This window comes from Mobula hypostoma, chromosome 21, assembly GCF_963921235.1.
Source record: "Mobula hypostoma chromosome 21, sMobHyp1.1, whole genome shotgun sequence".
Taxonomy (NCBI): domain Eukaryota; kingdom Metazoa; phylum Chordata; class Chondrichthyes; order Myliobatiformes; family Myliobatidae; genus Mobula; species Mobula hypostoma.
Genome location: NC_086117.1, coordinates 43,506,503 through 43,521,120, shown reverse-complemented (window position 1 = coordinate 43,521,120; position 14,618 = coordinate 43,506,503). Strand labels below are relative to the sequence as shown.

Below are 14,618 nucleotides of genomic sequence, written 5' to 3'. Positions count from 1 at the left end.
CACACTCCCTCAGTGTTACCTGTGACCGGTTAACACACTCCCTCAGTGTTACCTGTGACCGGTTAGCACACTCCCTCAGTGTTAGCTGTGACCGGTAAACACACACTCCCTCAGTGTTACCTGTGACCGGTTAACACACTCCCTCAGTGTTACCTGTGACTGGTTTGCACACACTCCCTCAGTGTTACCTGTGACCGATTTGCACACACTCCCTCAGTGTTACCTGTGACCAGTTAACACACTCCCTCAGTGTTACCTGTGACCAGTTTGCACACACTCCCTCAGTGTTACCTGTGACCGGTTAACACACTCACTCGGTTTTACCTGTGACTAGTTTGCACACACTCCCTCAGTGTTACCTGTGACCAGTTAACACACTCCCTCAGTGTTACCTGTGACTGGTTAACACACTCCCTCAGTGTTACCTGTGACCGGTTAGCACACTCCCTCAGTGTTAGCTGTGACCGGTAAACACACACTCCCTCAGTGTTACCTGTGACCGGTTAACACACTCCCTCAGTGTTACCTGTGACCGGTTAGCACACTCCCTCAGTGTTAGCTGTGACCGGTAAACACACACTCCCTCAGTGTTACCTGTGACCGGTTAACACACTCCCTCAGTGTTACCTGTGACTGGTTTGCACACACTCCCTCAGTGTTACCTGTGACCGATTTGCACACACTCCCTCAGTGTTACCTGTGACCAGTTAACACACTCCCTCAGTGTTACCTGTGACCAGTTTGCACACACTCCCTCAGTGTTACCTGTGACCGGTTAACACACTCACTCGGTTTTACCTGTGACTAGTTTGCACACACTCCCTCAGTGTTACCTGTGACCAGTTAACACACTCCCTCAGTGTTACCTGTGACTGGTTAACACACTCCCTCAGTGTTACCTGTACCAGTTTGCACACACTCCCTCAGTGTTACCTGTGACTAATTTGCACACAGTCCCTCAGTATTACCTGTGACTAGTTAACACACTCCCTCAGTGTTACCTGTGACTGGTTAACACACTCCCTCAGTGTTACCTGTGACCAATTTGCACACACTCCCTCAGTGTTACCTGTCACCGGTTTGAACACACTCCCTGGGACCCCAGGGTTCTGCAGTTTCTTCCCACTTCCCAAATATTTGTGGGCTGTTACATTAATTGGCCACTGTAAATTACCCCTCGTGTGTGTGGGTGGCAGTATCTGGAGTGGGTTGATGGGATTGTGGAGAAAATAAACTGGGATTAGTGTAGGATAGTGTAACTGAGTAATTGATGGCTGGTGTAGACTTAGTGGCCTGAAGGTCCTGGACCTCTCTGTGAATATAATAGATGAACAGTTTTTACACAAATTCAGAGTTGCAGATTGCAAGGGAAGAAGAATTAAAGGGATGCTCTGTTGCAGTGCTGAGGGCTGGCGTGATTAAGTACAAACAAAATGAATGTGCACAGAAAGAGATGGATAAAGAAAATGTAGAAAGAATGAAAATCTCTCTGGATTGATTTTTAAAGTGCTCATATTCCAATTTTGCATGTGTGTGTCACATCACTGCAGCATTCCATTTGGAGCTGTCAGCTTTCTCATTTTTCAGGATATGGTTCCTACACCCTGTCCTGCAATGGAGAACTTTACGAGGCTGGTATGTTGATATATGATTTGAAAAGCATATTAAAGTGACATTTAAAAAGGCCTGGCAGGGGGAGATGCGATGTACCAAACACTGGTGATTGAAAAATGCAGATGATGGAAGATTTTCTTCATCTGATTCATGCCTTTGTATGATTTCAGAGCTCAGTGCCAGTAATCAGTGTATCAATGCGTTAATTTGGATCCTTCCCCTGACCTGGGACGTATTAGAGCAGCTCATCACTTTGGTATGTGTGATTTCACCTCTTGTTTCTTTGAAAGATTCTTCAAGACCCTCGCTCTTTGTTCCAGCCTGTCACTGGGACACAGTCTAATTTTAGCCTTCAATGTTGTCTTTCAACCATTTCCCCTTTACTCTTGACCATTCTTCTTTCATTTTGCATTCCTGCCCGATAGACTCTGTTACCATTACCAATTATACCACCCTGCATTAGTTTTCTAAATTTCCTCTCACCAGAACCCTCCCCACCATTCTTTAGTTTAAAATTTCACCTATAGCATTAGTTTGTTTGGGTTGGAAAGACATTGGTCGAGTCATATTAAGCCGAAGCCCACCCTGTAACCAGAGCAGACGTAATGGGCTGAATCACCTCGTTCTGTTCCTACATACTATGGTCTGGGAAACAGCTCCCTCTTTCCCCAGCACTGCATAAAAATCTGAAGTGCTGCTTGTTTCAAGGAGGAATCATGATGAACACTGTTAGATTTCCCAGTATTGTATTACCACCGCAAAGTTCAGGTTAGCACTGCACAGCATTGCTTTTTAAAGTGTTTGTGAGGATGGTGTCGTGACTGCCTTGCAAAGGTGGCATTTCCCTCCTGAGTACACGTTCCAAAAGTGGGCAGTAGTAAAGAGTTAATTTTGTTATCAACGATCATGAATCCTCACATATACAGGACACCCTTGGACACAAGTTTTGCAGGCACTTTAGTTTTTTTTTGGGATGGTTAATTCTGAGAGTAAAATGAACAGGCTAAGTGGTGCTGGTCTCAAAAGTTTTACATAATACATGTACTTGTTTGTAGGTGAGCTCTGCCACGTGTAAACTCATCTACAAACACAAGGCAATAGATTTCACATGTCTGCTTAGCACACAGTCTCCCAGAAACAATTAGGTTTTATTCCAAACTGCCTTCAGAATGTTTCATATTGCACTGCAGGAATGATTTTGGCAGGTTTGAAGATGCGAGTGTTGCACTAATATTTATATGATAGGAGGAAGAGGAGAAAAAAGGAAACTTTATACAATTAGCCTGACAACTTTTTTCATCAAAATGCAAGAATCCATCATTATGAACTTGAGAACAGAGCAGTAAAATAATTAAATTATTATTAAGCAAAGTCAACATGAGCTTACAAAGGGAAAATCATGTTTGGTAAATCTACTGTGCAAAAGTTGTAGGCACATATACGGTGCCTTGAAAAAGTATTCAGGCCCCAAGCCATTGTTCACATAACTGAGATTACAACCAAGGATTTTGATCAATTTAACTGAGATTTTTTTTAATGTGTGAATCAGATGCTCCTTTTTTCACAGAAGAGCCCAAAAAACAGGGAAAATTGTTAAGCATGAAAAACTAAAAATTCAAGAACTGAAATGTTAATAGTTCAAAAGTATTCATTCCCCTTTGCTCAGTACTTGGTTGAACCATCTCTCGCAGCTATCACAGCCATTTGTCTTTTTGGATAAGTATCTATTAGCTTTGCACAACATGATGGAGCAGGATTTGCCCATTACTCCTTGCAAAATTGCTCAAGCCGTGCCAGGTTAGTTGGAGAGCAGCGGTGGACATCAGTCTTGAGGTCTTGCCAGAGATGTTCGATTGGGTTAAGGTCAAGGCTCTGACTGGGCCACTCAAGGACATCAATTTTCTTTATTTCAAGCCACTTCATGGTTGCTCTGGCAGTGTGTTCCGGGTTGTTGCCCTGCTAAAAGACAAACTTCCTCCCTAGTTTAAGCTTTCTAGCAAATGCTAGCAGGTTTTTATCCAGGATCTCTCTGTATTTAGCAGCATTCATGGTCCCATCATTCCTGAGCAGATTTCCAGCACTGCTGCTGACAAGAATCCCCATAGCATGATCCCTCCACCACAGGGATGATAGGGATGCTGTAAACTGGATGATGCACAGTATTATATTTAAGCCATATGTATGCTTAGTGTTGACTCCAAAAAGTTCCTCTTCAGTCTCATCCAACCACAAGACTTTCTCCAACATCTTTACAGTATCTGCAAAGTAACACTTTGCAAAGTCTTTACAGATAAGAATATGTTTTTTTAGAAAATACTCTTTTTATCTTCATTTTGGTTTGATCTGTTGAAAATCTACCACACTTTTGGACCTTCCAGAGAGAGGGTGTATTTATTCTTATGAATTGATCGAAAGCAGATAATCCTCCAATTTTCAACATTAACAAATTGGGTAAGTTGATAAGATAGAGAAGCTAGCATAGTAATTACAAAGGGGATGAATACTTTTTCAGTCTCACAATTTTGGTTTTTAATTTTTAGTAAATTGTTGACAGGATTTGGAATTTTTCTTTTGATTTGACAATGTTTTGTAGATTAGCTCAAAAATCTAGCTTCAATATATTTACATTTTAAAAATGAGACAGTAAAATGTGAAAATAGTTGTGGAGGGTGAATACTTTTCAAGGCACTGTATTTAGCTAGGGTGCCAAAGACTTTTGCACAGTACTCTAGTAATTTTATGTATTGTTGTTCTCATATAGGTCTCTATTGTGGATTGAGAGTGGCAGGGAGAAGGGAATCATGGCTGGGAAAATGGGAAGGGAGAGGGGAGGGAGCAGGAAGCACCAGAGAGACATTCTGTAATGATCAATAAACCAGTTGTTTGCAATCAAATGACTTTGTCTGATGTCTCAGGGCTGGATGTGTCTGCACCCACATCAATCCCATCCCTGGCACTCCTTCTCTGTCACCTGTCTCACACCTCACACCCCTCCCACGATGCTCCACTCTTGCCATTCCCAGAATCCTTTGCTCCTGTCAGAATTACTGCTCTACATTGACAACTACAATACTATGCAAAAGTCTTAGGTGCCCTAGCTTTTTATAGGCCTAAGACTTTTGCACAGTCCTGTAAGTGTTTTTTTTTTGCCAATAAGAGTCAGAAGATTGCTTTACCGCGATCTTGAGGAGAGTGTACAATGCCAGGGTATTAGACCAGGATAGGCTGAGCCAATTAGGAGTCAGGCAGGAGTTTCTTTATGTAAGGGAGTTGTAGGTCTTTGGAATTATTTTCCTCAAAGGGCTGTGGAAACTCAGTTGTTGAAAAGACTTAAAGTTGATAAATTGATGCTTGAATAGTAGGTAAATTGGGATTTAGGGCTAGCCAAGAAAGTGAACTGGAGACAGAATCAAATGTAGTTTTATTGAATGGTGGAACTGGCTCAATGCAACTAATCCTGTTTCTTAAGTTCTTACAGAAGAATGTGGATGTCACTCAGTAGGTTTGTGGTTTTGCTCCCTCTCCCTTGATCTCTTCTGTCTTTTGTTCTGTTACAGCTGGAAAACTCTCAGTCGTCCACCATGATGTGTCCTAAACTGACGGAGAAGGGAGTTGCTGCACTTTGGAACCAGCCGCACCTCAGAGACTTTTTGCAGGTCATTGGATATGAACAGGCTGGACTCTCCTTGGTCCACAACCCTAGGACCCCAAACAAGTGCGTACACTGCAGGAGAGAACCCTACATTATACTGATTAACTCACTGAGTACTGAAGGAGCCAGCTTCCTAAGCTGCTATTCCATCACGGCCTTTGGAGCATTTGGTTTAAGTCAGTGTCATTGCAAGATTGAGACACACTTGTTTCTCTCCTCATACGATCAGCATGATTTGTGTTGCCAGGAGCAGAAAATCCTGGAGGTCTCCCTACACTATCAGTTAGTGTTTCTTTTCACAAAACCTTATCTATTGATGAACCTGCAGTTAACGTTTCCCATTGAATGCTCCTGATATAATGCAAAGGGAGAAGGTGTTGAATGCCTGCAAAGGGAGATACTATGCACCAAACACAAAGGGAGGGTCTTACTTGAATCTAAATAGAAGCATCTATTTCCACTCGTCCCAACAGTGGTAGGAGCAGATAGGTACTCAGTGACTGTGCACAAAGGTTTTCCGGAGTGATCACACACTTAGTGATGTGAGCCCCGGCAGGGGCTACAGCCTTCAACTGGGACTGAACCCATGATAATCAGATAACTTCTTTTTCCCATGTCGGGAAGGTAAGAGAAATGGCAGCACGGTGACATAACAGCACAACGCTATTACTGTGGCTGCAACCTGCCTTCAGTTCCGCTGCTGTCTGTAAGGAGTTTGTACGTTCTCCCCGTGACCATGTGAGTTTCCTCCAGGTGCTCTGGTTTCCTCCCACAGTCCAAAGACGTACCGTTTAGTAGGTTAGTTCATTGTATGCATGTAATTGGTGGCATGGGGTCGCTGGGCCGTGCTGTATCTCTAAATGAAATATAATAAGAAATCTCTCCAGGATAGGGTACATACACATTTCCCAGTCCAGTAGCCCTTTCCTGGATAGGATACGCACATTCCAATGGCCCTTGACCATGAAAAGGCATGCAGTGCTATAAAGATTAGTAGCAAATGTCTAAATAAAATAGTTATATGAGAGGAAACTAGCAAGAAATATAAAACCAGGCAGTCAGAGGATGAGAGTGGCTGATGCACATGCTGACCCTTTCAAGGTTGATGAGGGGAAATTGATCATTGAAAATAAGGAAATAGCAAAGACTTTGAACAAATATTCTGTTTTCTCAATAAAAGGAAGTAAAGGTGTTCATAATGTCATAGAAAAGTACAGCATAGAAACAGGCCATTTGGGCTGTCTAGTCCATGCTGAACCACTTAAATTGCCTAGTGCCATCGACCTGCACCCGGACCAAAGCCCTCCATGTCCCTCTCATCCATGTACCTATCCCAACTTCTCTTAATTGAGATTGAGTTTGCATGCGCCACTTGCACTGGCAGCTCATTCCACACTCTCACGAACCTCTGAGTGAAGAAGTTAACTCATGTTCCAGTTAAACTTTTCACTTTTCACCCTTTCATTCCAATTATAGTAGAAATTTTGGGGCTAAAAGAGAGGGAAGAACTTGAAACAATTATAGTCAACAGAGGAAAGGCAGCAAGCACATGACTGGAGCTCAAGAATGGCATCCCTTGCACCTGATGGCCCACAACGGAGGTCTTAAGAGAAGCATTTGCAAAGGTAGAGGACACATTGGCTGTGAACTTACAAAATTCTATAATTCTTGGAAAATGTACTAGCGAATTAGAAAATCACAAGAGGTTCAAGAAAGGAGGCCAGAAAGCCAGAAACTATAAGTCAATTCATCTTGCATCAATCACCAGGAAACTGATTAAAATGTAAAAGCGGAGAATTTAGCACAACACAATCAAGCAGAGTCACTGTGGCTTTATAAAAAAGAAATGGTGTTTCACAAACTTTCGAGGATGTCACAAGCATGGTGGTGAGAGGGGGACCAGGAAGTAAATTGTATTTGGATTTCCAGAAGACTTTGGAGATAGCACACCATAAGAAGTAGCAGAATTAGACCATAGCAACAGCTTTTCTGAATTTCTTGATTCGAAGAAGGGGTCTGAGAGTCTGAGTGGGAGTGCCGAGAAAGACATTTTTGAAATTTTCGTTATTTTTTTTTCTCCAACGGCTTTCTGAGAGGCGGGACCGCGCAGGCGTGTGACGTCGGGCAGTGCAGCGCGGCAGATTTAAAAGGGCAGACATCCTGCTTCGGGTTTGATTCGAAGAAGGAGTCTGAGAGTCTGAGTGGGAGTGCCGAGAAAGACATTTTTGAAATTTTCATTTTTATTTTTCTCCAACGGCTTTCTGAGAGGCGGGACTGCGCAGGCGTGTGACGTCGGGCAGTGCAGCGCGGCAGATTTAAAAGGAACAGAGCTTCATAGAGCGGGCAGCGTAGATTGCGGGCTGCAGAGTGAGCCGGGAGCAGAGTGAAGACTTAAGGGCTTTGGCTCAACGGGCTTAGGCGGAAACGGGCGAGGCGAGGAAGGTTTGGCATTCATTTTCTGTTGTTATTTGAGGAGAGGGGCAGTATGAGTGTGAGGGCAGTTTACTGTTCTCGGTGTCGGATGGGGGAGGCCCTGGAGTCTCCAAGCCTCCCGGACGTCTACATCTGCGCCAAGTGCATCGAGATGCAGCTCCTAAGGGACCGCGTTACGGAACTGGAGCTGCAGCTCGATGACCTTCGTCTGGTCAGGGAGAGCGAGGAGGTGATAGAGAGGAGTGGAAGGCAGGTGGTCACGCCGGGGCCACGAGAGGCAGACAAGTGGGTCACGGTTAGGAGGGGGAAGGGGAAAAGTCAGGTGATGGGGAGTACCCCGGTGGCTGTGCCCCTTAACAACAGGTACTCCTGTTTGAGTACTGTTGGGGGGGACAGCTTACCCGGGGGAAGCAACAGTGGCCGTGCCTCCGGCACAGAGTCTGGCCCTGTAGCTCAGAAGGGTAGGGCAAGGAAGAGGAGGGCAGTTGTGATAGGGGACTCGATAGTAAGGGGGTCAGATAGGCGATTCTGTGGACACAGTCCAGAGACCCGGATGGTAGTTTGCCTCCCTGGTGCCAGGTTCCGGGATATTTCTGATCGTGTCCAAGATATCCTGAAGTGGGAGGGTGAGGAGCCAGAGGTCGTGGTACATATAGGTACCAATGACATAGGTAGGAAAAGGGATGAGGTCCTGAAAGGAGAATATAGGGAGCTAGGAAGGGAGTTGAGAAAAAGGACCGCAAAGGTAGTAATCTCGGGATTACTGCCTGTGCCACGCGACAGTGAGAGTAGGAATGCGATGAGGTGGAGGACAAATGTGTGGCTGAGGGATTGGAGCAGGGGGCAGGGATTCAAGTTTTTGGATCATTGGGACCTCTTTTGGCGCAGGCGTGACCTGTACAAAAAGGATGGGTTACACTTGAATCCTAGGGGGACCAATATCCTGGCAGGGAGATTAGCGGGGGCTACTGAGGTGACTTTAAACTAGAATGGTTGGGGGATGGGAATCAAATTAAAGAGGCTAGACGTGAGGAGGTTAGTTCACAACAGAGGGATGGGAACCAGTGCAGAAAGACAGAGGGGTGTAAAGTGAGGGTAGAAGCAAAAAGTACAAAGGAGAAAAGTAAAAGTGGCAGGCCGACAAATCCAGGGCAAGCATTAAAAAGGGTCACTTTTCAACATAATTGTATAAGGGCTAAGAGAGTTGTAAAAGAGCGCCTGAAGGCTTTATGTGTGAATGCAAGGAGCATTCGTAATACGGTGGATGAATTGAAAGTGCAGATTGTTATTAATGATTATGATATAGTTGGGATCACAGAGACATGGCTCCAGGGTGACCAGGGATGGGAGCTCAACGTTCAGGGATATTCAATATTCAGGAGGGATGGACATGAAGGAAGGAGAGGTGGGGTGGCGTTGCTGGTTAAAGAAGAGATTAACGCAATAGAAAGGAAGGACATAAGCCGGGAAGATGTGGAATCGATATGGGTAGAGCTGCGTAACACCAAGGGGCAGAAGACGCTGGTGGGAGTTGTGTACAGGCCACCTAACAGTAGTAGTGAGGTCGGAGATGGTATTAAACAGGAAATTAGAAATGTGTGCAATAAAGGAACAGCAGTTATAATGGGTGACTTCAATCTACATGTAGACTGGGTGAACCCAATTGGTAAAGGTACTGAGGAAGAGGATTTCTTGGAATGTATGAGGGATGGTTTTTTGAACCAACATGTCGAGGAACCAACCAGAGAGCAGGCTATTCTGGACTGGGTTTTGAGCAATGAGGAAGGGTTAATTAGCGATCTTATCGTGAGAGGCCCCTTGGGTAAGAGTGACCATAATATGGTGGAATTCTTCATTAAGATGGAGAGTGACATAGTTAATTCAGAAACAAAGGTTCTGAACTTAAAGAGGGGTAACTTTGAAGGTATCAGACATGAATTAGCTAAGATAAACTGGCAAATGACACTTAAAGGATTGACGGTGGATATGCAATGGCAAGCATTTAAAGGTTGCATGGATGAACTACAAAAATTGTTCATCCCAGTTTGGCAAAAGAATAAATCAAAGAAGGTAGTGCACCCGTGGCTGACAAGAGAAATTAGGGATAGTATCAATTCCAAAGAAGAAGCATACAAATTAGCCAGAGAAAGTGGCTCACCTGAGGACTGGGAGAAATTCAGAGTTCAGCAGAGGAGGACAAAGGGCTTAATTAGGAAGGGGAAAAAAGATTATGAGAGAAAACTGGCAGGGAACATAAAAACGGACTGTAAAAGCTTTTATAGATATGTAAAAAGGAAAAGACTGGTAAAGACAAATGTAGGTCCCCTGCAGACAGAAACAGGTGAATTGATTATGGGGAGCAAGGACATGGCAGACCAATTGAATAATTACTTTGGTTCTGTCTTCACTAAGGAGGACATAAATAATCTTCCAGAAATAGTAAGGGACAGAGGGTTCAGTGAGATGGAGGAACTGAGCGAAATACATGTTAGTAGGGAAGTGGTGTTAGGTAAATTGAAGGGATTGAAGGCAGATAAATCCCCAGGGCCAGATGGTCTGCATCCTAGAGTGCTTAAAGAAGTAGCCCAAGAAATAGTGGATGCATTAGTGATAATTTTTCAAAACTCGTTAGATGCTGGACTAGTTCCTGAGGATTGGAGGTTGGCTAATGTAACCCCACTTTTTAAAAAAGGAGGGAGAGAGAAACCGGGGAATTATAGACCGGTTAGCCTAACGTCGGTGGTGGGGAAACTGCTGGAGTCGGTTATCAAGGATGTGATAACAGCACATTTGGAAAGCGGTGAAATGATCGGACGAAGTCAGCATGGATTTGTGAAAGGAAAATCATGTCTGACGAATCTCATAGAATTTTTTGAGGATGTAACTAGTAGAGTGGATAGGGGAGAACCAGTGGATGTGGTATATTTGGATTTTCAAAAGGCTTTGGACAAGGTCCCACACAGGAGATTAGTGTGCAAACTTAAAGCACATGGTATTGGGGTAAGGTATTGGTGTGGGTGGAGAATTGGTTAGCAGACAGGAAGCAAAGAGTGGGAATAAACGGGACCTTTTCAGAATGGCAGGCAGTGACTAGTGGGGTACCGCAAGGCTCAGTGCTGGGACCCCAGTTGTTTACAATATATATTAATGACTTGGATGAGGGAATTAAATGCAGCATCTCCAAGTTTGCGGATGACACGAAGCTGGGTGGCAGTGTTAGCAGTGAGGAGGATGCTAAGAGGATGCAGAGTGACTTGGATAGGTTGGGTGAGTGGGCAAATTCATGGCAGATGCAATTTAATGTGGATAAATGTGAAGTTATCCACTTTGGTGGCAAAAATAGGAAAACAGATTATTATCTGAATGGTGGCCGATTAGGAAAAGGGGAGGTGCAACGAGACCTGGGTGTCATTATACACCAGTCATTGAAAGTGGGCATGCAGGTACAGCAGGCAGTGAAAAAGGCGAATGGTATGCTGGCATTTATAGCGAGAGGATTCGAGTACAGGAGCAGGGAGGTACTACTGCAGTTGTACAAGCCCTTGGTGAGACCACACCTGGAGTATTGTGTGCAGTTTTGGTCCCCTAATCTGAGGAAAGACATCCTTGCCATAGAGGGAGTACAAAGAAGGTTCACCAGATTGATTCCTGGGATGACAGGACTTTCATATGAAGAAAGACTGGATGAACTGGGCTTGTACTCGTTGGAATTTAGAAGATTGAGGGGGGATCTGATTGAAACGTATAAAATCCTAAAGGGATTGGACAGGCTAGATGCAGGAAGATTGTTCCCGATGTTGGGGAAGTCCAGAACGAGGGGCCACAGTTTGAGGATAGAGGGGAAGCCTTTTAGGACCGAGATTAGGAAAAACTTCTTCACACAGAGAGTGGTGAATCTGTGGAATTCTCTGCCACAGGAAACAGTTGAGGCCAGTTCATTGGCTATATTTAAGAGAGAGTTAGATATGGCCCTTGTGGCTACGGGGGTCAGGGGGTATGGAGGGAAGGCTGGGGCGGGGTTCTGAGTTGGATGATCAGCCATGATCATAATAAATGGCGGTGCAGGCTCGAAGGGCCGAATGGCCTACTCCTGCACCTATTTTCTATGTTTCTATGAATTTACTTTTATGAAAGAGTCGAGTATATTAAGCCAGAGTGCTACTAGTACAAAGGAAGACGAGAAAGCGGGTTGTAGAAAAACCACCAAAGGGTTGGCAAGGAGTACAATGTCAGCCATCTTGCATTCCATGCAACTAGACCCTGACACTGATCTGTCAAAGTCCATGTGGTTTCAACCGCCCCACATTAAACAAAGTCACACACAGGCATTCTCCGTTAAAGATTAAATATGTGGATCCCTGATTGGCCTCTACAGCCACCTGGAGACCCCCTGTAGACAACCCCTTAGGAGAACATCGTACTCGACTAAAGTGATTTCACTACTACTTCGATGTCAGCAGGTGTAAGGCCATCCACTTTCCAAGAATAGAAAGGCAGAATATTGTTTGAGTAGGACCTGCTGCACGGAGGAATCTGAGGGTCTTCACACATAACTGCACAGGCAGCAAGTAATTATTGAGGTAAATGAAACCGAAAAGAGAATGAAGTACAAAAATAAGGAAGAGTTGATACGTGCACTTGATGTTGGTGAAGCCAACCTGCAGTACTGCATAAAGCTTCAGTCTCTTTATTTAAGGAGGGAAATGTTTATGTAGGAGAGAGAGCTGCAGAGGTTCACTAGGGGTTGGTTTGGGTGCTGGGATGCCTTATAGGAGGTGGTTTAGCGATTGGGTCTGTTTGCAGATTAGAAGAACAAGAGGAGACTTTCTTCACGCTGAGGGGCATTGGCGGTGCAGATGCTGAGGGGATGTACCCCTTCGGGCAAATCTAAAACTGGGAGGGGTACATTCAGAACAAGGCCACAAACATGAGAGAAACTACAGATGCTGGAACTCCAAGCAACACACACAAGATGCTGGAGGAACTCAGCAGGCCAGGCAGCATCTGTGGAAATGAATAAACAGTTGACTTTTCGGGCCAAGATCCCTCATCAGTCCTGATGAAGCGTCTCTGCCCGAAACGTCAACTACTCACTCTTAAAACAGGTCACTCTTGCAGTAGGTCAGATTTACTTCTGGAAGCTCTTCAAACTTTACTTCACATTCAAAGTATTGGTCTACATGTCTCTGCTTATGGGTGTGTATAACACATAGAGGTGTTGAGGGGAACGAGCCAGTTGATTGTTTGGCCAAAGAAGCTGTTAAAAGTTCATCTGTGGATATGGACCTTCCACTTAGCAAATCAGAAGCTAAGGGGTTGGTGGGGCGAAGAATTAGGGGATTGTGGCAAGACCTGTGGGGTAATGGGTATAAGGGGAGACACCTTTACAGAATACACAAAACTGTTGGATTGATGGGAGAAGGGGGTAAGACAACAAGGGGAGGAATTATATTGACTCAACTTAGAACTGGCATATACTATGCTTAATTATTCCCTATATTGTGTTGGAAAACATCACTCTGGGGTGTGCAGGTTTTGTCATCATTATGAAACAGTTGAACACATTCCATTACAATGTGAAGCACACAAGGTTGAAAGAAAGCAAATGCAGGCTGCACTACTAGCTTTGGGGTTTTTAAGTTTTCATTTTAAAAATTAATTTATGGAAGTGACTTTAACTTAATTCACAATATTGTCTTTCATTATTTAAAATTTATAGGCTTTTTGGGGTAATTTAGTTTTCATTTGATAAAGAACAAATGGGGTTTATTTCCAACTCTCCACACCACACTCCAGTCCAGTTGGTGGTGGTAATGCATTTTAAGCTGGAATGCCGACCGCCATTAGAAGTCAGAAGAAGAAACCAGAGCGGGGAATAAAAGAAGAGGAGAGGGGGGAGGGATTTTTATTTTAACCAGAAGGAGAAATCGACATTCATGCCATCAGGTTGGAGGCTACCCAGACGGAATATAAAGTGTTGCTCCTCCATCCTGAGTGTGGCCTCATCGTGACACAAGAGGAGGCCGTGGACCAACATGTCGGAACGGGAATGAGAATCGGAATTGAAATATTCGGCCACCGGGAAGCTCTGATTTTCGCGGATGGAGTGGAGGTGCTTGACGAAGCAGTCCACAATTTACAGTGGGTCTCCGGAGTGTAGAGAAGCCCACGTCAGGAACCCCAGCAGCTTCACAGCTGGAAGGACTGTTTGGGGCCTGGAATGGAGGCGAGGGAGGAGGTGAATGGGCAGGTGTAGCACTTTGGCCACTTGCATGGATAAGTGCCTTCTCATTCCTTCTGCGGACACTGGAGATTTCCAGGCACCTGGCACAGAGAATGCCCTGCCAGGGGAGGTGGTGGAAGCAGTTAGAATAGCAACATTTAGGAGACATTTATACAGACAGGCGGTGGAGGGATGTAAACCACATGCAGGAAGATACAGTCTAAATTTAAAATGGCTGTGTGGTCAGCACATTCTTCACAGGCTGTAGTGTCTGTTCCTGTGCTGTGTTGTTCTATAATCGATGTAAGAAAGGCCATTAATCTAACAGCTGAATAAGGTCGACTCCAGGACTCTGGGATGAGTGTTTTTCAACAACTTTAAATGTATGACCTCAATCACTGAGTATTTCCCCTTAATTCCCATTGATTTTAGTTGTTTCAAAGCACTTTGATAGTATACGCTGTCAAATTCTTCCTGGATTCAAGAGCTGTCACACTCACTTGATCTGGCAAAACCCACAGTGAGCATTTGGGAGCAGGTTATTGATAAATAAGTACTGCTTCATAGCATTGTCGACTCCTCTCATCCTGCTGTTTCAGCTAAACTGACTAGATTGGGCAGTAAATTAGCTGGATGAGATTTTGCAGTTGCAGATGGGACAAAGTATCAGTTTATCATCACAGAAACTTTCCTCTA

The 14,618-nt window shown here is 44.4% G+C and overlaps 1 protein-coding gene across 1 annotated transcript in view; it reads left to right on the top strand.

Annotated features, from left to right (window-relative positions):
- Window positions 1–14,618, top strand: part of LOC134360091 (tetratricopeptide repeat protein 28-like) — a 210,921-nt gene that overhangs the window by 178,775 nt on the left and 17,528 nt on the right. The window contains exons 6-7 of the mRNA XM_063074172.1: window positions 1,785–1,870; window positions 5,172–5,329. Coding sequence (XP_062930242.1) covers window positions 1,785–1,870; window positions 5,172–5,329 — 244 coding nt within the window. The remainder of the gene's footprint in view (window positions 1–1,784; window positions 1,871–5,171; window positions 5,330–14,618) is intronic.